We start from the raw sequence: 25370 nt of genomic DNA, 5'->3' as shown, positions 1-25370 counted from the left end.
AATCTCCTGCGTCTAATGTCAGCTGGACGTGGATGGCATTTTTCATCAATATGGCAAAAAAAATGGTAAATTGAAAAAAAAAAAAGATTGCCGGGTGGGCGTTGTAGTACATTGCAGGTCTCTGAGAAAATAATGTATAGTTTAGTATTCCGCTGCAGTTTGGTAGAAAGAAATGGTCTGGGAATGGTGTCTGTTAGGGATACACTGATACTGTTTTTTTTCGGTATCGAGTAATGATTTTTTTTATTTGGTACTTGCCGATACCGGAAGTCCCTTTTTTAAAGGAGAACTATGACGTGAGTGATTTCCACTCACCTCATAGTTCTACGTGTAATGACTTGACACCCGGCTTCGTGATTAGCTGGGAACCCAGCTCCATGCCCTCGTCACCAGGTGATGAGGAAGCATGGAGCCGGCTTTCTGGACAATGACGCGCCCCCGGCTTCAATACAAATTAGTAAACTAAACATGAGATTGTAGTCCATCACGGGAGCGAGCTTGGAGCGGTGACTATTTTACAACATACACAGGGTCCATGGGGAACACAAGTAGCCACCCTCCAGAAGGAAGGACAGTGTCGGCACCAATTCAGAGATGATTGGAGGATCTACAGCCGAGTGATACACAAATAAGATACTTTTTTGTTCATAGTTATGGTAATGTATTTTATCTGCTGAGTTTAGTGTCCCTTTTAATATGTGCTCCTCCCCCTTTGTCTGACCGTTGCTGCACTGCTAACTGCCGGCTCCTTCCTCCATTCTATCCATAGCCAACAGAATGAACAAGTTTTGGCTGCAGTTCAACTCTGGTAAATTTTATTCTGTAGTTTGCTGCCATAGCTTTACATTTACGTACGCAGCTTCAGCCTCCTGCTTTTATACTGTAACATGGAGGCCTCTGTACAAGATTTAATGTTGCCTTAGCAAGCAATCAGCTCCTAGCTGTCCTTTTGCAGTGCAGAGGTAACAGAGGTTAGGATTGTTGCTATGGGCAACCAGAACCTTTCCTGTTGGCAAGCTATCCATACATAAGCTCCATAGTGACTGGACCTCGAACCTTGACTGTGTTGGTGACCGCTGCCATATATCTTACTGTAGACATTTCCTTCCGAATCAAAATTCAGACGACTTTTCAGAAATTCGGACATTCAAACACATCCGAATGTGTCCGAATCCAAATTTCCGTTTACGAATTTCGGATCCCGTCCGAATTTTGTTACCACTGCCTGCTGTCAATAAGCAGAGGAGGGGCCTCTATCAGGTCCTCCCATGCTGATTGACAGCAGGCAGTGGGCGGGTGCAATAGCCAGCTTGTTATTGGCTATTGCATTCTACAATATCCAATAGCAGTCTGGGTATGGCTCCCAGCCTGCAATGAAGAGGAGGCAGGGGGGCGGGGCAGAGGAGCCGTGCCAGGAGAGCAGAGGATCGTCCGGACAGGGGAGGCCGACAGATCAGCGGAACAGGACGCCGGGACATCAGCGGAGGTACACGAGGCAGCAGAGGAATGCAGCGGTCTGTGTCCCCGCTGCCTCCGCCAACACAGGCCTGGAGAGCAGCTGGGAATTGAAGGGACACAGGCCGCTGCAGCCACAGTTCTCCTAAATGTACCGGCAGCTGCCGGTACATTTAGGAGAACTGTGGCCCCCGGTTAGTAAGTACGGATTGTCTGTAAATCGGATGTCCATAACTCGGGAAATGCCTGTATATGTATTTGGCTCCGAGACCCGAATGGAATTCTTTGAGAGCTCTAAAATGCAATTTGGAAATTCAGATACCGAATACTATTCAGGTCTAGGAACCTCAGCTTTTATTATAATATCTGTATATGGTTTTCTGTGGTATTTGCTACAAATATTCGTAAACTCATCCGAAACGGATTTCGTCCGAATCTGAAACCCGAACCGAATTTAGGATCCGAATCCCGAAATATCCGAACCAAATTTTTCTGCAGCTTACATGTCTACCTTACTGTTTGTCTGATGGACAGAAGTGGTGAGCAGGCGGTCAGTCACTTCCTCCTCTCCAGATGGAAGGATCTGCTGTGTAGACGTTGTTTCTGCAAGTTAGGAAAACCTTCTGAGTGTTCTAATGAGGGATCCCGAGACAAAATTTTGCCCATGGGTAAGCCTATAGAGCCCAATCCAAGTCTGAACTTCAAACCAGGGGTGGGCTGTGTATGGGGTCTGAGGGAAGATTGGGGTGGGAAATTTGTCAGCGATGGAATTGGCATCCAAATCCCTGCAGGAGAGGCATATGGAGGCAGCATGCCATAGAAACTGACCGTTCTCTGTTCCTCTTCTATAGGTCACTGAAGAAAGAGGAGGTGAAAGATGGACGGCCATAATTAGTAAGTCAATGTAAAGTATGATCATCCTCATTCTTGTGTTCCCGCTTCTTTGCTCTCGTCCTTTTCTGTCTCTCTGTCTCTCTGTCTCTCTGTCTCTCTCTCTCTCTCTCTCTCTCTCTTAGCAGAAATACTGGAAGACCAAACAGACCCTCATCAAGGTGACTGGCAAGAAGGAAGATGAACATGTGGTGGCCTCAGACTCTGATCTAGATGCCAAACTGGAGGTTTGTGTTCAACATACATCCGACTCACTAACAAACTAACTGTCCCTGGGATATTCACTTCCCGTCTCGGTAACGATTGTTTCTGAGATAGGAAATTGGGGTAAATTCTACCCAATGGAGACAGACTCAAACCGATGTTAAAAACTGGAATGGCTTTAGACCTGTGCTTTGGCACTGCAGAATGAAGGAACAGGTTTCACTCAATTCCCACTTCCTACAGCTTCCTATACTTGCTCCTCCACTCTGATCGCCCCCCGGAGTGAAGAGAAAAAGCCCCATGTACGATCCCAAGTTGCAACCAGGACCTTACACAGGGATGTGGACTTTTTCCCTGTCTTCATGTGCCTGAGCAGCCAATTGCCAAGCACCAGGGCTGTTACATGGGAGGTAGGTGAGCGAATAGCATGCGCTCCCATCCCCAGAAGAAGCAGGTATGACCCGTCACCTCCCCAGGTGAACGTAACAGCAGAGTGTTAAGAGAAGTATGTGCTACAAGGAGGGGCATCAAAGTGAACTTGTTACTTTGCACTGCATGGGCAAAGCATAGGCTCACTATAAAGCGTCCCCATCAGGAAAACTCCCATTACCTGTAATAGAGTGTATACACACCTTTCCCGGTGCCCTCCCTGCCGAATAATGGCCAGTTCAGTAGACATGATCCTTCAAAGCCAGACTTACACTTTAAGACATAGTGTAGAAGCTGGACATAATGATACCACGGCTCAGCATTAGCAGGTCGCTCCTCCATTTCATCTTTGTAGCAGGACATTTCCCCCATTCCATTTAAATAGGCAGAGCTTTCCAGTAGCAGGGCGCTTCCCCCCCCATTCCATCTTCGGAAGAAGAGCTTTCCCATAGTATGACCCCCCCCACACCTTTCAATCTTGGGAAGCAGAGCTTTCCAGTAGCAGGGTGCTACCCCTATTCCATCTTTGTAGCAGGGCACCCTTCTAAAAGACTGGCTGCTCTAGAGCAGTTCAAAGTTATTACATCTGAAAAGTACTTTATTGTGGTCCACAATCTGGTTTTGTTGTGTTTTCAGCTTTTTCATTCAATCCAGAGGACGTGTATGGAGCTCGTAAAAGTCATAGAGCAGTATCAGAAGCGGATATGCTGTAAGTTGTGGGCTTTTATGGTTTGGGGTTTTTAATGCAACCCAGTGCTGATATTGTGTATTTCCTTAAAGCTAAACTCCAGGAAAAGCAAATATATTGTCTAAAGAAGTCTCGTGTATTCTTGTTTATTCTTTCCTTGAATTTTGATTTGTGCATTTCTTCTAGATCTGTGCAGTAATCCAGTGTAAGACTTGGAGCTTCCTGTAATAAAGACCGCTCACTGCTGTGCTCTCTCCATGTGCAGGGTGACTGGTCTAGTCTCCACCCCTGTGGGTGGGGACTGCTGGCTACCTCCCACAGCTCTGCTCTCTACACAGGCTAGAACAGCACAGTGATGACATCTCTGCTACTTTTAAATTGAATAATATCTGGGTTTACAAGTCATTTAGTACACACAAAGTAGATGTATATCCTTTGTGACTATTGAGGAATACATTTCAGTTAGTTTTGTGCCTGGAGTTCAGCTTTAAAGAACCCTGTCCGGCTTTTATTGCTGTCTGTGTTCCCATTGCGGAGATTCACCCTCTCTATATGTCTGTGATTTTACATTTCTATTCATGTCTTTCTCCCATTATTTTTTTGTTTGTTTTTCTCCTCCAGACCTCAAATATTATTTTAATTATTATTTTTATTACGCTTTGAAATTATTTTCTATAGAGAAACATTAATTTTGTGCTCTACACACAAATAATTGTCGACTTTTCTGTAGAAGATTAAATATACACACACACACACACACACACATAATATATATATATTTTTTTTTTAATGTGTGTGCATAGATACATTTTATTATAAATATTTTCTTTCAATCTTCATTTTATTCAATTTCAAATTTACAAACCGTAATATAACATATCATTATGGCAAGTAGATATTCCTACATACTGCCATCATTTAACACTATTTTTAAAAATCCAATATAGAAACAAGGAAGCTGACAAGAATGATTTTTAAAGTGTATCAAAATATACACATTAAGGGAAAAAAGAGAAAAAAATGACGGGGACAAATAATTTACTTAAACTTCTATCTACAGACCTAATTACGCATGATATGCACGGAATCACGCTTGTGGTGAAGTCCATCACATCGCCATGACCTAATGCACTGCGTAGTTTGTACTACATTATATGGTTCTTGTAAAAGCAAAGATGGATATCAGGTCCCTGAGATCCAGGGAACCCCTAAATCTCAGCCAATGAGCCTATATTTTTCAAAATCTATCCTATTCCGCAGCCAATAAATGTTCAAGGTTTCCATGACCCATTCTGCCAATGTAGGGACTACAGAGGAACGCCAATAATGAAGTATAACTGCACATGCTGCAGTGAGAAAGTGTCTGAGGATGTCTCTCTTAACATGCTTAATAGGACCAGCAATCAGAGAGAGAGAGAGGAGTCCTTTTTAGGGTCTGCTCGAATTATAGCACCTGTCACTCTGGTGTAGACTACAAATACCCCCGGCCCCTACCAAAATTTCTGAATGAGGGGGCGACTCCGCCAAATATGTGTCATATATTTCCACATGCATCATGGCACCACCAACATTCTTTCGATTTTTAATCATAGGATTTAATCCTATGAAGCACATCTGGACATTGATACTGTACAACAGCAAAAAGTTTCCCAGCACACTCACCAGCCAGCATGCAAAAAAACTTCTCTCACCACTAAAAACAGTGGTTTAGATACACTTTGCAAAACAATACCGGCGCCTTCAAATCCAAAAAGAGCCCAGCAGTAAAAATGCAGCAAACACGATGGAGGCAGCTCCCACAGATTAGATGGACCACCAGTCTATGAGAAAAGGAACAAAAGAGAGCGCCTCCATAGTGTAAAAATGTTATTTAATAGTAAAAACACGCAGCTCTAAGGCTGTACTTACAACAGTTCGGTAGAATAAAAACAAGTAAAATAAAAGGTGAGAGGACCGAACCCCTGGCAGGGAGAATCTGGAGCGATGTAAAACATCAGTAACCTCGATCCCTGTATTTATAAATGGTTTACGTGTTTCTGGGGCACGCCCCCTTCATCAGGACCATCAGTTCCTGAAACTTACTTGCTATGGACAGTTTAGGAGTAAGAATAATTGATGTGTCCCATCCTCCTGGATCAATAGCCACGTTTTTAATTCTTGTTCCCATTTTGAAGTATAATATACATATTTTATTTTCTCTATTTACCAATGTTTTATAAATGTTTTATTCTTTTGAGTTCAGGGACGGAGTCTGCTTTTGTGAGTACACACCCAGAGCTTGATTTGTGAAGACGATGGAAGAGCTGACATTGTCCTCTGTCTCTCTGCAGTTTTGTCCCAGGAAGAAAACGAATTGGGGAAATTCCTCCGTTCGCAGGGCTCTCAGGATAAATCCCGAGCCGGGAAAATCATGCAGGCCACAGGGAAGGCGCTCTGCTTCTCCTCCCAGCAGAGGTGAGTAATGATTTTTTTTTTTTTTGTGCATTGCAATGAAGATTAAAGGGAACCTCCACTTTAATGCAATATGGCACACAGTTGGTGTGTACAGAAGCAGAAATGTCACTTCCTGCTTCTGTGATTGGCTGACTGATTTTCTCAGATGTCTGCACTAAAGTACAAGCAGAATTTTAGGTATCCCTTGCAATAGGAATTTCATTTTTGGTGACAATGGAGAGGTACTCCATAAGGGTTTAAAGGGAAAGGGATGCCGACACTGCAACTTTCCTCATCCACCAGCTGATTATAATCCTGAGCCTCCCATTCAGGGATCAGTTTGGGGAGGACACGGGTGAAAAAAACAGCTTTTATTTAAGAACAGAAAAAATTCGAAATCTGCAACCAAGTTGGTTAACATCTCTGCAATGTACACAGATCACCCAGAGGGGAAGGATTGTTTTCTTAACAAAACTGGAGTTCTTCTTTAAGAATCGGGAGAGTCCTGGGTACTTGGACTGTCCTTCCAAAATGTGGCCTCTGCATACGTATATCCATACCTCTGCTTAACTATGAATGACTGACCTAAACAAGCTACCTTCAGGTAGACCACACTGATCTCTCTCCTGCTCCCTACAGGTTGGCCTTACGTGCCCCATTATCCCGACTTCACCAGGAGGTGGAAACATTTCGTTATAGAGCAATATCTGACTCCTGGCTGACTGTCAACCGCATGGAACAAGCCAGGACTGAGTACAGAGGCGTACTACTCTGGATGAAAGACGTGTCTCAAGAACTCGACCCCGATCTCTACAAGCAGATGGAGAAATTCCGAAAGGTACTTAACAAGATTGATTTATTTCTAAAGTTAAAGTAGAACTCTGGGCATATGTAAATGGCACAAACTATTGCATCTCTGATCATTTATACATCAATAAATGTATTTATTCTTAAATGCAAGCAATGTTAGTACCTAAATGTGACCCTGTACAGCTAGACTTAAGTTGGAGAGAAAAAAGCAGCACAAACAGCCAATCCATTCATGTGCTGGCAAAAAGCAGGATGATAGGAGGAGAGAGCAGGGTGACTGAGGGCTGAGCTCGTCACTGTGCTGCTTTTCCTTTCACTGTCCAGTCACAGGCATGGCTGGATTCATTACAGCCAAGGCTCAGAGAAAGTAGTTTGAATGATGCCGACTGCCAGACTGAGGACATCTAGTGGCCAAAAAGTAGTACTGCACTTGTGAGCTCTGGATTTAAGGTGAATATTTTAGCAAAAGCTGTTTTTTTTTGGGGGGGGGGGGGTTGGGACATTGGCAGCCATTGTTTCTAAAAATTGCTACTGGCAACTTACTACACCTTTTTGGTACTCAGACCAGCTGACATTGGGTCACATTCAGGTACTTGCATGACTTGTATTAGAATATAAGACAATAAAGATATGTTGATGATTACAGAGCTGGGTCTTGTATATCTGCATAGGATTTACCTTTTTTAAACTTTACTGTTGTGCAGCTTCCCCGGAGTTTGTGTACAGGGATAATTCTGTTTTGCTGCTGGCAGGTTTATGAAGAATTTTTAGAGGTTTGGAAATAGAGTTGGGTTTGGATTGCATGGAGCCGTGTTGTGTTGCTTTTACATTCTGCAGAAGTTGTCACCTGATACTTAGGTCTGTCTTTAAAGCTGAATTCTGGCCTTTCCTTCATTGTACCAGCTCCTGATAGATAGATAGATAGATACCGTGTTTCCCCGAAAATAAGACACACTAGGTCTTATTTTTTTTTTTTTTTTTACGTACAACAATCCACACTTATTCATGTAGAAACATATGGTGATCAGGGAAATCGGGGGTGCCGTACCTTTCCAAGAGTAATATGATAACAAATGGCTGGCCAGAATGAGCAAAACGCGCTTTCACTATCGATTCCTCACAGGTGGAGTGCATTTGGTATCACTGTGAGAGGAGCCGGCGCTATAGAGGAGGCATCGGCTTATGTGGCTTGATTCCTCTAGCGCTGGCTTAGTTGGCACCACTGGTTCTCTCCCGCGGCTCTTCAAGTTTCCCCTTATGCCACCACCGGCCCTGGGAATGGTCACAACTTATTTTCGGGGTAGGTCTTATATTGTAGCAATTCCCAAAAATAATACTAGGTCTTATTTTTGGGGTAGGTCTTATTTTCGGGGAAACAGGGTATCTAGAGATAGATAGATAGATAGATAATATATCTATTGATAGATATATAGAGATATATATTTATCTCCATCCCTCTACCAGTGTTTTATTTGCAGTCTGTGTTTGGGGAGATTTTGCTTCATCTATAAGATGATACATGACATGAGAGGAAACCTCTCTTGTCTGCTGCCCATAACCTATGCAATCTGGTTGTGCAATCTCCTTTCTGCTTGAGCAAAACTATGCAATATAATATGAACATCTCTAAACTAATTCGGGTTGCTGTCAGACAAGCAGACCCTTGCAGGACATAGTTGTTGGCAGATCTTTTTTATATCGCCAACAGCTTGTGCAGCATTTTACAAAGTTGAGGGAGATGGCATAGTTGCAATACAATTTTAATACAGGGGCGTTTGGAGAGCCCTACTCATAAGCGCTTGCAATCCAGTATGTGGGGATCTCTTGTTTTGGTGACAACTTTAAAATTGAGAATCTTCTGTCCTGGGCAAGTGGGAAGAGTCTTTCAGCAGGGAGAGAGACCGCAATAAAAAAACCACCTCTGCTCTATTCATGACTTTAAAAATATGGTGAAGCTAAACCATATTTTATTTACTCATTTTATTTATTTCCTCCAGTGCCTCCTTATCCTTTGCGATAAGCTCAAAGTAACCAACTTTCCTCCAGGTTCACTATAGGGACCGCTTGTGTATCGACACAAAGTGATCTTAATCCACGGTGAAGGAGAAATATTAGCAGCATGCCACGTCTCATAGGCTTGGAATGCTGCTAATTACCCTTCTTTACTCTATCCCATGCAACAAAAAATAGGTCAATGTATATTCTAAACATGTGTCTGCCAATGTGCAATAATAGCATATTAATACTAACGAGAAACATTTTATGGTGCCAAAAATGTCCCGCAATGGAAATTTGTGGGGTGCACCAAATTATCAGCGCTGGTAACCTGAACCATAAGGAATGGACTAGCGGTCTCTGTGTGTGATCGCAGATTTTACCTCTTAAGGTTCCTGAATAATAATAGTTTTGTTGCACAACGTCGGCTTAGTTCCCTTCGGTGGGAGCGGAGATCCCTTGGCTTGGTCTATGTGTGGCGTATTGATGGCTCTAAATACAACACATTGGAAGGGATTACGTCAACCAGCACTCTGGAGATTCCTCTTCAGCTCTTCAATTATGCAGCAGAGGGAAGGAGAGGTCACCGCAGAGGCTTTCCATTACTTACAGACACAACCCGAGTCCGATGTCTGGAGGCTTCAGAGGGGAAATTGCTCCCTACGTGATCAGCGATCGATTGATCTAGAAAGGAGACACTCAAGCTGTAGTTCTGCCGTCTCCTTCCAAGGACCAGGTCACTTTTTAAAGGACTGAAGTTTAATCTGCTTATGTTTTGCCCTCCCTGGTTCCTTCTTTCCCATAATCAACAATTCAATCTTTCCGTTTTTATTACATACCAAATTTCAGACTTGGTGATGTCATCGTTGGATCGCTATGCATTGCCAACAGAGTGCTGTTCATAGCTTCCTGAAAACATCACAGCACCCTTCCTCAGTACTCCACTCAGGAGCCCTGATGCAAGCAGTGGCCTGGCCCTTGGAAGGAGTTGTGCAAATACCAAAATGCCTTAATAGGAGTGTTGGCGTTCTTGTCTAAGGCTACATTTGCATGCTGATTGACCTAGCTAATGGCCACATGTGATGCTGAGACAATAAACTGCCCGCTCTGGTCAGGTATTCTGACAGGTGCCGGCAGCCGCTGTATGTAACCAGCAGGATTCCTCGATCGACGCTCTGTTAGTGTTGATGGAGGAATCGGGTCTATTTTTTCCCGTTCAGCCCGCGGGTTGACCGAAAAAAATAGGTCAGTGTATGGCCAGCTTTAGACTGCAGGAGTGGAGGAGGAGATAGGATGGAGGGAGCCTTGTAACAGCCAGCCATCTCCGAGGATCAGGTTAATATAACTTTATTTTTGCACGTAGACCAAAACGGCACTTACCCCTTGACATGGAGCAGTGACATGCGATGAGGTCAGTGGCAGCTGAAGCACCCCCCGCCGCCCACCCCAACTCCGGACCGGTCACTGAGCTATGTGCGGAGGACGGAGAGAGGAGCCTCCCTGTCCTTCACTTGCTCGTCACTGATGAGGCATCCAGATGGATGCCGTCAGGTCAGTGTTTATTTTTTGATGGGGCGGCTTAGACCCATGGCTCATGTGTGCTGCAGCATGTATGTGTCAGAGCTGAGTTGGGTAAATGCGTTGGGATCCCATCGACGATAAAATTCACCTAAAAGTCAACGCACTTTCCGTGGCATAAATTTGGAAATATATGTGAAGCTACATTGTAGCATCATGGCCCATCTACAAAGACCCATCCCTAACTCTAACTCTACTCCAACATAGTTCCCAAGTGGGACATACAAAGAAATAAATACACTGAGAGTAGATATGTCTTGGAGGTAGCCTCCTCCGCCTTAAAAGTACAGGGACACACGCCAGAAGCCCAACAATGCTCTATGGCAGCTGAAGACCTCCAGTGTGTATCCGCACCAAATCCTACAAAGTAAAAATGGCTCCTACTCTGATCAATTTATAACTTGCTTCTTTAGGTAAGGTATGCACCGGCAGGGCCCTCCACAGGATGAGCAATTCTCCAGCACACAGTGGCATCACAAGGGGGGTGCGGGGGTTGCGGCTGCACCTGGGTGTCACCATTGGAAGGGTGACGCCAAAATGACTGACAGTCATTTTGGTGTCACCCCCTATGAAAAGTCGGGCACAGTCATGGACTGAGAGCCCGACAGTGTCAGGAGAGAGGAGGGGACCTGGCGCCATACCACATCCCGCCGGGTGAACGTCCCCTCTACTCTGCCGGCATCCATCATCAAGATGGTGGCACGCGGCCTCGAGGCGCCCCTGCCAGCAAATTAATGCATGAACTGTTTTAAAAAATCTTATTCAAGAAAATGTTTTTGCTGCATATATTTTAAATTATGTAGGAAGCCTCACAGCGTTCCCAGCTTGGGACATGCTCCTTCCATAGAATGGGGTAAACCCCACTGAGAGGGAGAAGGGCTCTGGGATTATCCCTATGGCTTGTGTTTGCATGCAGTAATGGTGCATCACTATTAAAAATACAAGACTATAACTGAAATATTAAATATAAGTTCATATACACCTCTAATGTGCCAACGTGAAACCATGTAAAGACATATACAATAAAATACAAGGATTACATTTCCAATAAAATACTATTTTTATTAAGCTGAAATTTGGTTCACTGCCTTTTGTTGGGAGTGCTTGGAGTTGGCAAGAGAGAGATGGTCTCTTCTTAGTCTTCTGGTGTTTAGATTGTTGATGGGAGTTCGGAATGATCCTGGTGCCGGTCCAACACACACCTAAAAAAAAATAAAAATAAATCCCAAACTCTCCTTATAGCCGGTCCAACACACGCCTATTGCCAGAAAAAGGTCCATTGAACTTAATGGCACTCCTGTTGGTGAAGAGAGTTGGTAGTATTGCTCTTGGAGATGGGAGCTGATGATATTGCTCTGTAGGGAAGAAGAGTCCCTAAGAAGAGCAATGCATTAGAGGACGTTCCATGTTAAATTCATATCTGAGGCAGCAAGTGCAACAGATCTTTTTCTTCTTTTCTTAGAATTGCAGCAACAGATACTGTGAACAGTGCATGTTACCCTTAACACACGTGGCAGCTACCGCGTGCGAGTGTTAGGGGTGAACTGCTTGGTTAATCATCTCCATGAACACGTCTTCTTGTTATGAATTATCACAGTACCGGCCTCCAACCTCCCCTTATAGCCGGAGTGAGCAGAGCCCAGAATGGTTGCTGTCACTGAGTATTCTGAGATTTGCAGACCCACTGCTGTCAGAATACAAAACACAAAGCAGGAAATTCCTCCATCCACTCTGATATTTTCTGTTTGTTTAGCCTGCAGGATAAAGGAAAAAATATAACCGTGCACTGCCAACTTAATTTGTTTTGTTTATTTTAATAAGTGTGTGTGTATATGTGTGTAAAAAAAAAAAATTTAAAATAAAATATATATTTGTGTGTTTTATTATTGATTTGTATTTTACTGCACACCTTTCCTATAAACCCCTTCCACTTTGATGCGCAGTTCAGCCACAGCTATTATATTTTATGTTAAAGCAATGGTAGTATTGTCACAAATGACAACAGAGAGATGTTGCTAGGAAGCCCCATTGAATCTATGGGACCACATGATCTGTTATGTCCCTGCTCCCTGCCCTTCCCAACATTCAGCTCTGCACTCCCCTTCAGTGAGGTGTCTGCCTGCCTTACATCAGAGTCCCCCTTAACAGAGTCTGAAGGGGGACTCAGATAAGCCCTAATTCCTGCACCTTCACCCCCTCAGATCAGCCCCAATTCCTGCACCTTCACCCCCTCAGACCAGCCCTAATTCCTGCACCTTCACCCCCTCAGACCAGCCCCAATTCCTGCACCTTCACCCCCCTCAGATCAGCCCCAATTCCTGCACCTTCACCCCCTCGGATCAGCCCCAATTCCTGCACCTTCACCCCCATCAGATCAGCCCCAATTCCTGCACCTTCACCCCCTCGGACCAGCCCCAATTCCTGCACCTTCACCCCCATCAGATCTCATTCCTGCACCTTCAGGGTGACGACATTCACTCACTACTGTATCAGGACAGCAGAAACATGACAGGGCTACAGAAACCTCCCTCTCTTTCTTTTCTCCATAACATGGTGTAGGTGAGGCATTCTGTAGTCCTCAGAGATGACTGGGAACAATGTAAGCGTGCAGCATAGAGAGGGAGCACAGGAAGGTCTCATCTGATAAGTCTTGTTGCTGGATCAGCAGGTATATTCTGCACTCATCAAACAGATCGAACAAAACTCTTCCAATGGGATAAATAACAGACCAAAAGGGAGCAAATAAGAGAAGATCATTGTTGAGGATTACATACAGTTAAGCAGAGTTTTTGTTCACGGATTGTACACCACTGAGTGGTTAATAAGGCGATTCGGTCATATGTGACAGTAGTTTTTGGAAATCTTGGCATAGGGAAGGGTTGCTTTAAGAAGCATACTTACACGTCTGTCTGGTGATCGGAGCGCGGCTTTGCCTCCGCTCCCCGGGGCTCAACATCCGGCCTTCTCCAGAGGAGCATTTGGTAGCACAGCGATTGGCAAACCCTTTCCATGCTCGGATTTATCAGAACAGACGTGTGGAAGCCAGAGGCCTGCCAGGACCTGGGCCGGCTTCTCCAGCCCTGATGAACAGAATGACCTTTACTTTGTCATGCAGATATTCCTAAAAAATCTATCTTTTAATCAAGGAGAACACGGGAAGAGAATTGCGCAATACATTCATCTTAAAGTAGTTTTAAAATCTATTTATTTTTAAAGTAAATTTTTACGTGTTTTTTTATTTTTATTTTTTAGTCTCATCTAGCAGCTAAACATTAAAGGAGAGCTATGAGGTGAGTGCTTTTCACTCACCTCATAGTTCTAGCCGACCTGTGACAATGAGACTGTCACAGGTCGGCTCAGTAGATCGGGAGGGGAGCGAACACATACCGGCGTTCGCTCACCTCTCGATCCTGTCACAGCTCTCTGCCGTGACAGGGGAGGTGCTGGATTCCCCCCTCCCCGCTCCGATCCTCCAGCGCTGACTGGTGGAACGTACGGGGGAGGGGGCGGGTACAGCTGGCTCTGCCTCTAGATAGGCAGAGCCAGTTGTCACTCACGCAGCTGGGCGGATCTCAATATTGATGTCGGGATCCGCTCCGGCTGCGGCGTCTCAGTATACCGCGAGCTGTATACTGAGCTTAGGGTAACGGGAGGATGCTAGTTTGTGTCCTCCCGTTACCCTAAGGAGAACTATGGGGAAAAGCCTTAACACCATAGTTCTCCTTTTAACCCAGTACATTATTCAGTTAACCACTTGCTGACCGGAGTGTTAATCCCGCTTCCTGTCCAGTCCATTTTTCAGTATTCAGCACTGAGGTACTTTCTGACATTTATTCCGTCATGCAGCGCTGTACTGAAATGAATTTTATACCCTTATTTGGGGACAGGTAGAGCTTTCTTTTGGTGGTATTTAATCACCACTGGGGGTACTGTATTTGCTGACGTTTAAGACTACTTTTTATACTTAAAGACATCCCCCTAAAATCTGGGGTCGTCTTATACGCGGGGTATATGATGTGGACCTTTAGTTCGTTTGTGCCAAGCTGGCCCAAAACGAATGTCCCTAATCTGTCAGCCCGCTGGATGTGCGGTAATACTGTATGTACGGTAGCTTTGGCTACATACAGTATACCGCGCTGAGCCAATCACGGCGAGCAATGTAAACAACCTCTGCCAATCCAAGCAAGCTTTGTATTCATTAATAGAATAATTCGCTCGCCGTGATTGGCTCAGCGCGGTATACTGTATGTAGCCGCAGCTACCGTACATACAGCATTACCGCACATCCATCCATTATGTTTTTAAATGGTGTTGCCTCGGAAGTGGGGTAGTCTTATATGATGAGTATAGCCCAAAACCTATGTTTTAAGTGGAAAATTAGGGGATCGTCTTATACACCCAGTCGCCTTACACATCAGTTAAATAGACACCAAACACGTCAAGTCTTAAAACTGCGCATGCGCGCGAAATCGCAAAAAACTACCATACCCAAAATTGGCCATTGGCAACGCTTTAAAAGCTTTTACCGCTCATCAATTTAGTGTTATCAGTGATTGACGGCACGAGAATTATGGCTCACACTCCAACGTGCGCGGTGATATGTAACATGTGCGGAGTGATGGGTGCAATCGTCATTTTGCGCACGCACACATGCTATGTAGGGGTGGAGGACTTTATTTTTTTTTACACTTAACTTTATTGTTATCACATAGAGGGTTAAGAAGCCCCCTCTGTGATATCAAATTACAGTGACAGGTCCTTTTTTATGGACCCCCAATGTCGCCTATGGACCCCCAAAGAAGCTGATGGAGCAGAAGTCTGCTTCTCTCCAGCTTCTGTAGCCGGAGAATGACAGCCGAGTGCAGAAATGATGTTTATTACAACACCGGAGGGGAGATCAGAGGGAGATTGTGTACTGATCTCCCTCCGATCGTCCTGCAGAAAGACACAGTGCCAGTCCCGGAAGCACAGGGAGCCCACGCTCCCGAAGGCACAATATACAAGCGATCAGGCGCCTATACAGACGCCGGCCTGCTTGTATGTAAACAGCCATTGTTGGCTGTTTCAAATCTTAACAGTTTCCCGCTTGTGCGCACCAGGCATGGCGGGCACAAAGGACGTTTTAAGACGCCCTACAGCATCTACAAGGCTCCCGTCCAGCCGTTTTGCTACATTCGGCGGCTGGGAGGTGGTTAATATATGTCTCCAAACATTTACATTTTCTAAACCGCACTGCTGCCGGCTCCATTCTGCTCAACCTCTTCCCCGAGTGGGAGAGCGCGCACTGTGTTCCAAGACAGAAGGGACTGTGTTGTCTTCATCAGCTTAGAGGAGGAGGGGTCAGGGAGTGACTTGCTTCAGTGCTGTGTGTTTGAGTTGACACACATAACGTCGGCTCCAGTCCCGGCTGGGCATGCACACAAGGGTGGCTACACAGGACTTGGTAAGGTAGAGGAACAACCCTGAATCTTGCATGTGGGCCATGCACTGAGGGGGGGCAAGATGATTGGAGGGAGGGGACCGGCCTGTACAACTGTGCAAGGTTGAAGGGAAGGTCGGAGCTCTGCTTTAAATATGAATGTGATGTTTTTCATTGATCAATACGACATCACAGATCTAGAAATGGAGCATTCCGGTCTCACCAGAACTTCTTCTTCTTCTTCCCATAGGTCCAGGCTCAGGTCCGTCACACCAAAGCTACTTTTGATAGACTGAAAACAGATGTGTGTGAGAAGGTGGACCTCCTACGTGCCAGCAGATGTAACCTGTTATCTCATGTCCTGACTACATACCAGGTACCGTCCTTCTTTTACCTGCAATCTATGGACTCTTGTGTCCACCTATAGAGTCCATGGCTAGGGTGGGGGATGGGTTAGAACGTCCATCAGGTTTAGGTTAAAGTCATATTCTATCCAAAACTTCAGATTTTAGCGTGTGTGTGTGTGCGCAAAAATAAAAAAATTGCTCTGGTACTAAAGGTGGTTCAAGAGGAACTAACGTCCACAAACCCCTCCGCTCCAGAAATGTGACGTCTGCGAGTCTTCTCGCCTGTGCTGACATCTGCTGGGTGCCGGTGTTCTATCAAAGATTGTGACTGCGTTAGAATGTGCGACCAGTCACGTGGTCACACATTTTAACGTAATCACCCCCACTTTTTCGGCGGTGGAATATGTGACCGGCAAAAAGTGAAGAATTCCAACGCTTTCTCAGCTGTTCCGGGGCAGATCGGCATTGCAGATGGTATGTGCAGGAGAACCGATCTATCCTGGAACAGCTGATCGGTCCTGAAATGTCGCTTCTATCCGACTTTGTGGAATGTAAGATCGCAGTCACAAAGACGGATAGAAGTGACATTTCAGGACCGATCAGCTGTTCCAGGATAGATCGGTTCTCCTGCACATACCATCTGCGATGCCGATCTGCCCTGGAACATCTGAGAAAGCGTTGGAGTTCTTCACCTTTTGCCGGTCACATATTCCACCGCTGAAAAAGTGGGCGGTTATTACGTTAAAATGTGTGACCACGTGACCGGTCACACATTCTAATGCAGTCACAAACTTTGATAGACCACCGGGTCTTCCGCCACCTTGATTTGGCTGGCACAGAATGAGTTGACTCCCGCACATGAGCACCGCAGCCACTGTATCCCGACACCCAGCAGATGCCAGAATCGTACAGTGCGCATGCGCAGGTCAGTGTAAAGATTGGGAGGAGGAAGGGAAGAATCCATTCATGTAGAAGAGATATTCTGTATGTTCTGTAATAAACAAACAAAATGTTTTTGCTCACAATTTTTTGTTTTAAGGTCGCAGTTCTGCTCTAATGATCCACTTCATTTTCTTTTGGCTTTTTTTTTTTTTTTTGGACCACTTTGCTTCATTTTTGGGAGAAAACGTCTCACACAATGGCAGCAATTCATGAAAGCTTCAAGGGGTATCAGCCATACCAATTCACCACACTAAAGGTAAGAAAGGAATTCTCTTAGGATGCTGAATCCCTCGCGCTACTTCATATATACGCTCGCGCTACTTTATATACCTTCATATATACGCTCGCGCTACTTCATATACCTTCATATATACGCTCGCGCTACTTCATATACCTTCATATATACGCTCGCGCTACTTCATATGCCTTCCCAACAGTTGCTCCCCACGTCAAAAACAGATATCATGTACGTTTTGATAGCAGCAAAAACCCAGATCCCTCAAATGTGGTTGGATTCGGAACCTCCGAGCTACACGGAAGTAGTTTGCAGGGTGAATCTTCACTGCTCATACGAACAAATGTTTGCTATAAGAAACAACAGGTATCACAAATTCTGTGCGGCTTGGAAATGTTGGTTGTTGCGCCCTCTATGTAAAATTTGATCATATGGTGGTCCTGATATTATGGATGGTCTTATATTCGAAGGTTTCACACCTTTTCCAAGTTTTCTTCCTCTATTCCTCTATATTCCTCTATTCTTCCTTCTATCTAATCTCTGTACCTCTTCTTTATTTCTAACTAACCTTAAAGGAGAACTATGAGGTGAGTGCTGTTCACTCATCCTCATAGTTCTAGCTGACCTGTGACAATGAGACTGTCACAGGTCGGCTCAGTAGATCGGGAAGTGAGCGAACACATACCGGCGTTCGCTCACTTCTCGATCCTGTCACGACAGAGAGCCGTGACAGGGGAGGCACTGGATTCCCCGCTCTGATGCTCCAGCGCTGACTGGCGGAACAGACGGGGCGGGTACAACTGGCTCTGCCTCTAGATAGGCAGAGCCAGCTGTCACTCACGCAGCTGGGCGGATCCAGACATAATTGTCGGGATCCGTTTCAGCGTCTCAGTATACCGCTAGCTGTAGCTCGCGGTATCTGTGGAGGTGACAGACAAGAAATGTTGGTGGGGATGATCAAATCTGGAGCAGACAGAATCTGGAGCAGTTGTCCATGACAACCAATCAGCGTCTTATCTTTAATTGTCAAAGTTTAAAGCAAGAGTACTGTCGCTTAACTGGGTGACATCGCTGCTCCCTCGAAGTTCCATCAGGGGATACTCTGTGCCGGCAGAGGAAGGTGCAATCAAGGACTGCTATGGAGGGGATTATAAAGTAGTTGCGGCAGTGGTGTACAAAAAGCCATATTAGCCCATGCAGCTGCTATGGGGCCTGGGGATGGAAGGGGGTCCCATTAAGGATTGCCGAAGTTGCTGTTGACACTGGAAATGTCACAGGGGGTACAAGGTCAATCAAGAAAAGCTGACATCAGATGTACAGCGGAGACAATACAGACGGCTCTCCTGGTACCTGACTTTAGACTTATTGACAGTAGGAAGTTCAACAAGGGGCCACATCAAAATTTTTGCAATGGGGCCCCATGATCTACAGTTGCGCCCATGAGTTGCAGAGTGGGCTTTATAAAGACATTATAACCGGTAACAAAGTCTCCTTAAAGCCTAACTCCAGACTTATTTTTGGATACGGCAGGAAGGCGTCCACATCTTTTACCCCATTGGGAAACTTCTCGCTCCCTTCTGTCCCTGTGATCTCCATGCAAGAAAGTGGGGAGTACAGTTGTCACTGGGACAGGAAGACACAGGCAGCAACTAACACACTGTCAGATGTTCTAACTAGAGATGCACTGATACCGATACTAGTATCCGTATTGGTGCCGATACTGAGTATTTCGGCAAGTACTCTTACTCGCCCAAATGCTCCAATACTTACCTCTGATACCGGAACTTTATGGTCAGAGGGAGATCTCCCACTGACTGGCAGTGCCAAGGGAGCATGGAGCTGGCTTCCTTTCCAATCAGGAAGCCGGGCGGTGGGTTATGTCCCTGCTTCCTGATTGGTTAGGAAGCCAGCTTCACGTTTTGCTAAGCAGCCTGGCTTTCTAACCAATCAGGAAGCCGGAGGGCCCCTCATGACTCACTGCCCGGCTTCCTGATTGGTCAGGAAGCCAGGCTGCCTAGGAACAAGTGAAGCCGGATCCCTAGCCAATCGTGAAGCCGGGAGGTGGGTCATGACGTGCCCCACGGCTTCCTGATTGGTTAGGAAGCCGGCTTCATGAGTTGCTAAGCAGCTTGGCTTCCTGACCAATCAGGAAGCCAAACGGCACCTCCCTGACTCGCTGCCCGGGCTTCCTGATTGGTCAGGAAGCCATGCAGCCTCTGAAGCCGGTGTTCTTTTGCTAGAACTCCAGCTTCACAGGCAATCGGGAAGCCTGGCAACGGGTCATGGTCTACCGCCCGACTTCCTGATAATCGGGGCACAATGCTGAGTACCGAAAAAAGGAATATCGGTACTCCATACCGGAAAAAAACGGTATCGGTGCCTCCCTAGTTCTAACCTTTCTCCAGTCTACTACAAATCCTGACAAAGGCTCCCACCCTCCCCAATTCTATCCCAAACAAAGAAAATCTCCAACTTCTGGTTGCAGATGAGCTTCAAAGTAAATCTGAGAATCTGTTGGCTGCCATGTGTTTAGGGTCAGTGCTTCAGAAAGCATTACATCTGGTGATCCTGGAACACAGCCGCTGGTGATGCCGGAACACCAGCAATGCCAGTACTAAGAAGCTCCTCCCAGTCACCTGTCAGATTCAGGAACAAATGAGGCGCTGGATTCAAATGATCAGATGATTCATCAGATCCTGATGAGGCCCATTGGCTCCGGTCCCTCAAACAAGGGGCCCAGATTCACATGAATGAAGTCTAATGAAAGACTTTGTCCAAACCCAATACTGTCACATATGGAGGGGAGTAGATCATTAACCCTATGTAAGCTCTGACACAGAACAAAATGGCGCTCACACAGGGTTTGGACCCATAATTGGGGAGTGCAGCTAAGCTGAGTGTAAATGAATCCATAGTGGGCTTTTGAAGAGAACCTGTCCCTGCGGGCAAAGTGATAGGTTCCCTTTTAAAATCTGGTTGAACTCAATGGCCTTATGTCGTTTTACTTTGATTTTATTTGTTTTATTAGCCTGCTCAGCTATGCAGTCATACAAAATCTTCTCTTCCAGAGTTTACAGGATCCCTATAATAAGCTAAGTCACCAAAGTAAGAAAAAGTCGAAAGGCGAGGAAAACCCTTCCGATAACCCGGATGACACTCAGTAAGTAGCTGAATATTGAAGACATAACAAAGAAAAAAAAAGTTGTATGAGGCACTCGGAGATCAGTATCTTCCACTAGAAGAGTTCCTCACCAACATCAAACACACTGGATCTATAGAATGATACAATAAATGTTATAGACACATGTACTGGTGCCTGACTGCTAACTGGGGGTATGATGATGGCCAGGACTAAAGAGGAAAAGGAATTGGGGGCACTTATTTCAGATGATTGCATTGGGCAAAGCGCATATAATTCTGCATCACTATGGGATCTCCAGCAGGAGGAAGGAGGTCCTGATTCCTCTATATAGATCTTTAGTTATCACTAGATGGATCCCCAGCAGGAGGAAGGAGGTCCTGATTCCTCTATATAGATCTTTAGTTATCACTAGATGGATCCCCAGCAGCAGGGAGGAGGTCCTGATTCCTCTATATAGATCTTTATTATCACTAGAGGGATCACCAGCAGGAGGAAGGAGGTCCTGATTCCTCTATATAGATCTTTATTATCACTAGAGGGGTCACCAGCAGGAGGAAGGAGGTCCTGATTCCTCTATATAGATCTTTAGCTATCACTAGAGGGGTCCCCAGCAGGAGGAAGGAGGTCCTGATCCCTCTATATAGAATGGCTGTGCATGAGAAACATCATAACTCCAGGCCTATGTGTATGAGAAGAGGGAATTGTTTATAGTGTCATAGAAAATAAATCTCTCCTCTCTCTCATCTTTTGTACAGACTCATCTCACTGGATGACCAGCAGCAGGCCAATGAGGATCACGATTCTTTAGCCATGTCTGCAGGTAAATTAACACTCCTGTTCAATGGACCCATTCATTGTACCTGAGAAGTGTTGAGCCCATTTTAGGTAGTACCCCAATCCCAAACAAACCATAGTTGGACTTTGTAGGTACCACAGATATCATCAGAACATGTATCTGAATTCATTGATCTTTAAATCATATTCATCCATATTGTCAACATGGATCCCATCCACCCACAGCAGAACACGGATGAATCGGTAGGTATGTTTGATCCATAAAAGCGCCACTCTAGGTTTATACCGTATATGGTGACCACTGGTGTGAAAGAATCTTCAGGGGTCACTTCTTTCCAATAGACAATTTGGAACCAGGTACAATCTCTAAGTGATCAATGTGTAATCCAGGAGGAAATTATTTTAGGATACCCCCTTCCAAACCTCAGTCTCAGTACGCTACAGCGGTCACTTTAGGGTTACTAATGCACCACCCCCCATCCTGGGGAGCCTCCCTTTGCATATACTGGTACCAAAAGTACTCTCCAGATTGTAACTGGAAACCTTGAAACTCACAGCTTCTCCACCATAGACCCCTAAACCTATGATTGCCATAGACCCCTAAACCTATGATGATAAACCTATGATGGCCACAGCCTCTCCACCATAGACCCCTAAACCTATGATGATAAACCTATGATGGCCACAGCCTCTCCACCATAGACCCCTAAACCTATGATGATAAACCTATGATTGCCACAGCCTCTCCACCATAGACCCCTAAACCTGTGATGTCACTGGTTGCCAGGACCTGGGCAGGACACCGGCCAGAGTGTCCCAGTTTGCTAAGAGCTGGGCGGGGAGATAGGCCTCCCCACCTGGCCCTTGGCAACCTGGGGCGGCAGGCAAACTGCAAACATTTGTGCAGCAGAGCAGCCAGTATACGACAAACATGCCACTCTGCCTGCTGGCCCTCCACGTGACCCAAAGAGATGCGACCTAAGGCAACAGCCTCAGGTTGCCTCATTAAAGGGTGAGCCCTATGTGTCTGTGCCTCCCCCGGCCACCCGTATAGCTATACAATGCGGAGAAGTGGCCACTCATATAATGCTCAAAGCTGTTACCAGTTTAGTTCCAAGGGAGGGACTCTGTTGCACGCAGTTATGCATTGACACTTTTGCATTGCAGTAATGTGCGGCAATGCACATTGCATGCATTGGGGTGCCATTCAAAACACACCTGCGTAGCAGCATGCCGCAACATACGGTGATGCGTTGTGGTTTGTTGCGTTGATAAAAATGGTGCACGTCTGATGTTCGTCACTTCATTGTGCGCCGGCAGCCAATTGATTTCAACGGTCTGCCCCAGCGCAGCGCACGTGTCAACATGGCAACGGATCAGAAAAATGTCAATGGGCTCTAAATCTGGAACATTCCTATGATGGAAAGTTCAGATCCCCGGCTTCAGTCTCATCGGCACGTTTTGTCTTCCGTTACCGGTCACCATTTTCATTCTTTCTATTTTTGCATGTTGTTTCCCTCCATCTGTCAGACGAGTGATCTCCGCCAAGAACACACGCCTGCATATGATAGTAATAGAGGGGATGAGGAGTATTTGTATGTTCTATGTCCTCTTATGCCATCGCTTTGTATTTATTGATCATGTGCTCTGTCATCTTCTAGGCACCCTGGATGACTTGTTAGACCTGAATGCAGAAGAGAGATTTCTATTTGAAGACAGTGGTGAGTTTTAGGAAGGGGGATTGTGTGCTGTGTATGGTGTCAGATCACCGAAGTGTGTGCTTGGGTTACAGTTATTATAATGAAGGCAGGACTCCAGAGCAGCAACCCGAGAAGCTTACACTTTATTCATATAGCGCTAATAATGTCTGATACTGTAAAATCACATCAGACCCCGCCCCCAAGGAGCTTACAATCTAAGATACCCATCTCGCATGCATATACTACGGCCACTTTAGAAAGGAGCCAAGTAACCTACCAGCATGTCTTTTGAAAGGGGAGGAACCAGAGTACACAGAGGAAACTCACGCATGTGAACATGCAAACAACTCCATGCAGTCCTGGCGGTGATTCGAGCTGAAGATTCTAATGCACCACCCCCCATCCTGGGGAGCCTCCCTTTGCATATACTGGTACCAAAAGTACTCTCCAGATTGTAACTGGAAACCTTGAAACTCACAGCTTCTCCACCATAGACCCCTAAACCTATGATTGCCATAGACCCCTAAACCTATGATGATAAACCTATGATGGCCACAGCCTCTCCACCATAGACCCCTAAACCTATGATGATAAACCTATGATGGACACAGCCTCTCCACCATAGACCCCTAAACCTATGATGATAAACCTATGATTGCCACAGCCTCTCCACCATAGACCCCTAAACCTATGATGATAAACCTATGATTGCCACAGCCTCTCCACCATAGACCCCTAAACCTGTGATGTCACTGGTTGCCAGGACCTGGGCAGGACACCGGCCAGAGTGTCCCAGTTTGCTAAGAGCTGGGCGGGGAGATAGGCCTCCCCACCTGGCCCTTGGCAACCTGGGGCGGCAGGCAAACTGCAAACATTTGTGCAGCAGAGCAGCCAGTATACGACAAACATGCCACTCTGCCTGCTGGCCCTCCACGTGACCCAAAGAGATGCGACCTAAGGCAACAGCCTCAGGTTGCCTCATTAAAGGGTGAGCCCTATGTGTCTGTGCCTCCCCCGGCCACCCGTATAGCTATACAATGCGGAGAAGTGGCCACTCATATAATGCTCAAAGCTGTTACCAGTTTAGTTCCAAGGGAGGGACTCTGTTGCACGCAGTTATGCATTGACACTTTTGCATTGCAGTAATGTGCGGCAATGCACATTGCATGCATTGGGGTGCCATTCAAAACACACCTGCGTAGCAGCATGCCGCAACATACGGTGATGCGTTGTGGTTTGTTGCGTTGATAAAAATGGTGCACGTCTGATGTTCGTCACTTCATTGTGCGCCGGCAGCCAATTGATTTCAACGGTCTGCCCCAGCGCAGCGCACGTGTCAACATGGCAACGGATCAGAAAAATGTCAATGGGCTCTAAATCTGGAACATTCCTATGATGGAAAGTTCAGATCCCCGGCTTCAGTCTCATCGGCACGTTTTGTCTTCCGTTACCGGTCACCATTTTCATTCTTTCTATTTTTGCATGTTGTTTCCCTCCATCTGTCAGACGAGTGATCTCCGCCAAGAACACACGCCTGCATATGATAGTAATAGAGGGGATGAGGAGTATTTGTATGTTCTATGTCCTCTTATGCCATCGCTTTGTATTTATTGATCATGTGCTCTGTCATCTTCTAGGCACCCTGGATGACTTGTTAGACCTGAATGCAGAAGAGAGATTTCTATTTGAAGACAGTGGTGAGTTTTAGGAAGGGGGATTGTGTGCTGTGTATGGTGTCAGATCACCGAAGTGTGTGCTTGGGTTACAGTTATTATAATGAAGGCAGGACTCCAGAGCAGCAACCCGAGAAGCTTACACTTTATTCATATAGCGCTAATAATGTCTGATACTGTAAAATCACATCAGACCCCGCCCCCAAGGAGCTTACAATCTAAGATACCCATCTCGCATGCATATACTACGGCCACTTTAGAAAGGAGCCAAGTAACCTACCAGCATGTCTTTTGAAAGGGGAGGAACCAGAGTACACAGAGGAAACTCACGCATGTGAACATGCAAACAACTCCATGCAGTCCTGGCGGTGATTCGAGCTGAAGATTCCAATACAGCTAGGCGGATTGCTAACCACTAAGCTTCTGCGCTACCCACTTACCATTGTATAGCTCTCTGAGCTCCCCCAGAAGCCAGGGACATCGGTTATGCTAATGCCAATATGAAATCCTGAAGCTGAGCCCCGCCACCTCCTGCTTCCTACATAGAACTGTGGTGCATAAGGTTGAACTTGATGGACGTGTCTTTTTTAAACTGACTAACTATGTAACTAACTATAACCTCGGTGGGGGGGGA

At 45.7% G+C, this 25370-nt stretch overlaps 1 protein-coding gene across 1 annotated transcript in view; it reads left to right on the top strand.

Moving 5' to 3' along the window:
• The first annotated feature begins 2366 nt into the window (after positions 1-2366).
• Positions 2367-25370, top strand: part of ICA1 (islet cell autoantigen 1) — a 33768-nt gene continuing 10764 nt past the window's right edge. Inside the window, exons 1-10 of the mRNA XM_018555120.1 lie at positions 2367-2384; positions 2472-2573; positions 3616-3688; positions 5998-6121; positions 6740-6938; positions 16153-16278; positions 17349-17447; positions 20495-20586; positions 21324-21388; positions 23025-23084. Coding sequence (XP_018410622.1) covers positions 2367-2384; positions 2472-2573; positions 3616-3688; positions 5998-6121; positions 6740-6938; positions 16153-16278; positions 17349-17447; positions 20495-20586; positions 21324-21388; positions 23025-23084 — 958 coding nt within the window. The remainder of the gene's footprint in view (positions 2385-2471; positions 2574-3615; positions 3689-5997; positions 6122-6739; positions 6939-16152; positions 16279-17348; positions 17448-20494; positions 20587-21323; positions 21389-23024; positions 23085-25370) is intronic.

This window comes from Nanorana parkeri, unplaced genomic scaffold, assembly GCF_000935625.1.
Source record: "Nanorana parkeri isolate BGI_ZX_2015 unplaced genomic scaffold, ASM93562v1 scaffold184, whole genome shotgun sequence".
NCBI lineage: Eukaryota > Metazoa > Chordata > Amphibia > Anura > Dicroglossidae > Nanorana > Nanorana parkeri.
The sequence above is the reverse complement of the archived record's forward strand: the minus strand, read 5'-3'. Positions and strand labels throughout refer to the sequence as shown.